Source organism: Mastomys coucha, unplaced genomic scaffold (genome assembly GCF_008632895.1).
Source record: "Mastomys coucha isolate ucsf_1 unplaced genomic scaffold, UCSF_Mcou_1 pScaffold5, whole genome shotgun sequence".
Taxonomy (NCBI): Eukaryota; Metazoa; Chordata; class Mammalia; order Rodentia; family Muridae; genus Mastomys; species Mastomys coucha.
The window spans coordinates 8,594,415-8,597,351 of record NW_022196911.1 but is presented as its reverse complement, the minus strand read 5'-3'; the positions used below and the strand labels follow the sequence as shown (position 1 = coordinate 8,597,351).

At 43.5% G+C, this 2,937-nt stretch overlaps 1 protein-coding gene across 1 annotated transcript in view; it reads right to left on the bottom strand.

Moving 5' to 3' along the window:
* Positions 1-1,260: 1,260 nt before the first annotated feature.
* The window catches only part of Slc22a1 (solute carrier family 22 member 1), a 36,136-nt gene continuing 34,459 nt past the window's right edge, over positions 1,261-2,937 (bottom strand). The window contains exon 11 of the mRNA XM_031352070.1: positions 1,261-1,662. Coding sequence (XP_031207930.1) covers positions 1,608-1,662 — 55 coding nt within the window. The 3' untranslated portion in view covers positions 1,261-1,607. The remainder of the gene's footprint in view (positions 1,663-2,937) is intronic.

The following is a 2,937-nucleotide window of genomic DNA, read 5'->3' as shown; positions in this document are numbered from 1 at the left end:
ACTTAAGACTCCATCTCAAAATAAATAAACAAACAAAGAAACAAATAGACATTTTGTAGCAAGTTCAAGACCAGCCTGATCTACAAAAGACTCTACCTCAAAATAAGTAAATACACATTTTTTTTAAGATGGCCAGTCATGATAGAGGCTATGAACAACTCAACAGTCCAAGGGTGCTGGGAAGTCACCATTAGGAGACACTAATGGTCATGCACTCAGCAAGAAAACAAAATTAAGCTTCCACGGACTGTTGCCAATGCTGACTTATGCATACATATAAGATAACATGAATGAGCACATGCACGCAAAGACGTGCTGTGGCCATGAGAAGCTAGGACACGTCTTCCAATACTTTTCCCTTTGGGGAATGAGGTAGAAATTTCCTTCTTTTTATATAACGATAATAAATACCCTCCTTAGCTCTCCCACGCACACCAAAATGGAAGCACAAGTCAGCCCTTCGGATGACAGGCTTCAGGTACCTGACAAATGAAGCGACTGAATTGTCAATCAGGGCTGAAGTTCCTCCTCAGTGCCGGTATCTCTCCTACCAGAGCTGTATGTTGGAAGAGCGGAAACAGTTTCCTCCTGCGAGCAGCCCAGTGAGGACTGGCTCCCATAGGGCACATAGCTGCCTTTTTGCCAGCAATTTCCCAATTCTTCATATTCAAGGATTCCTTGTTCTTTCTCCTTATCCTGGATTTTATCGTAACTCCTAAATAGATATTTTCCTTCCAGTTAGCTCACGCAACCTCCTGCCTTTGGTCTCTACCTGATGTCACTGGTATTACCTACCATAGACCTGATCTCCAGCTCCAAAGCCTATTGAACCTCTTAATCCCCAGCCCAGTTAGCTCATGTGATGCCTACACTCAAACTTCCAGATAAAATGAATCACTTTTCACTGTAATATTGTACAGTAGACATGGAAGTTCACCTTCTGGTCTCACCAATGAAAACCAAAAACTGGAGTAATACAGAATAACATGTCCCCAAAACCTAGGTGGGAGAGATGTCTTTCTAAAAGGCCATAGTGATTCTGGTCTGGGAACATGGGTCATGTTTGTCCCCATCGTCTGTACTGGAACGCTTTTGACGATGTAAATACTCACATGCGTAGAAGTGTTTTCCTTGAGAGGTGAATATAGTACTCGGTTCAGTGGTTCTCAAGCTTCCTAATGCTGTAGCCCTTTAATACAGTTCCTCGTGTTGTGGCGACCCTCCCAACAGAAAATTATTTCCACCACTACTTCATAACTGTAGTTTTGCACAAGCTTTGAACTGTAATGTAACATCTGTGTTTTCCAACAGTCTTGGGGGGGGGGCAGAACAAACATGTTGAAAAGCATTGCTATAAGGCATGAGACATCCACAGCAATGCCAGCAACAGACAAATCACAGATAATGGGGACATCTGGGGGAATCAAAAGAAACAAGATGACGGACTTTCAGAAAAGTCTTGAAAGTTGGTAATTCATTTGGAATCCGGTGAATGTACAGAAGTGTCTGGGAAGGCAAAGGCTTCTAGGAATCTTCCAAGTGGCGAGTCCTGCTTCCTCTCTGCCACTCAGCTTCTGACACAGCGCCCCTGTCAGGTACCTGGGGATTTATTTGCCTGTTTGGACCTGAAGATAAATCATGTTTTCTTTGGCCTTTGATTTCCTGTAGCAACCATAAATAAAAATTAAAATTAATGAACAATCAACACCTTGCGTATCTGATGATTCATTTTTGGGGTTTTTTTTGTTTTTTTTTGTTTTTGTTTTTGTTTTTGTTTTTGGAGACAGGGTTTCCCTGTGTAGCCCTGGCTGTCCTGGAACTCACTCTGTAGACCAGGCTGGCCTTGAACTCAGAAATCCACCTGCCTCTGCCTCCCAAGTGCCGGGATTAAAGGCATGTACCACCACTGCCCGGCTGCTTGTCTAATTCTTGAAACAGGGTCTTGTAATATAGCCCTTGCTGGCCTGTCACTCACTGGAAATGCTGGTCTCAAGGTCACTATATAGATTAGGCTGCCTCAGTGTCCCGAGTATTGAAATGACAATAACAAAAACATCACATGCTCAAGTTAACAATCTTGATAATGAAACTTGCAAAGTTGAGACATGGGGAACATTGCATAAGATGGGGCAGAAAGAAGAAAAAAGCCAGAGGGTGGGGACAGGTGCTATATTAGGTTGTCTCTTGGACATGACACAGCCATTGCATCCATGAGCTCACTGCAACTATGGTCACCTACATGAGACCTGTACAAGATCAAGTCAATAAGCTCAGTCAAGATTCCAATAGGCCACATTGGTTGGATTTAGTGGGTTTGGGATAGTACTATGCCCAAGCAGAACAACCACCCTCTTCCTCAGACAGCTGTGTTGTTGAAAGATCACCACAGCTGGACTGTTGACATTCCCTCCTAAGAGGAGGGTATGGGGAGGATCATTAGACTCTACTGAGTATGCAGTTCCTCTTCCCAGCCAGGTATATGCGGTTCTGCCCTAATCACATATGACCTTAGGATTTCAAGGAGAGACTAGGGTATATATACGGAGGAAGCCTAGAAGAACATCTTCCATCCATATGAGGGGATGACTTTCCAATGCCACTACTTTTGGATCACCATAATATTACTTATAACACCTGACCCAGGATCTGCAAGTAACTCCAATATACTTATTGGTGTCTCAGCAGTAATTTTGTAGAGTCAAACTTTTGGGACCTCAGAAGGAGTGAGAAAAATACATTGCCTAGTCCCCTTGCCCTGGGAAAAAATTCTCAAAAATATGGGAGTACCAAAAACAAAAAACAAACAAAAAGAACAGAAGAGGGGATGGGAAGGGAATACATTGTGAGTACCTGGGAGAAGTGTTGGGGGACAGAGTACCTGGAGGAGTATTGGGGGGACAGAGTACCTGGGGGAAGTGTTGGGGGACAGAGTACCTG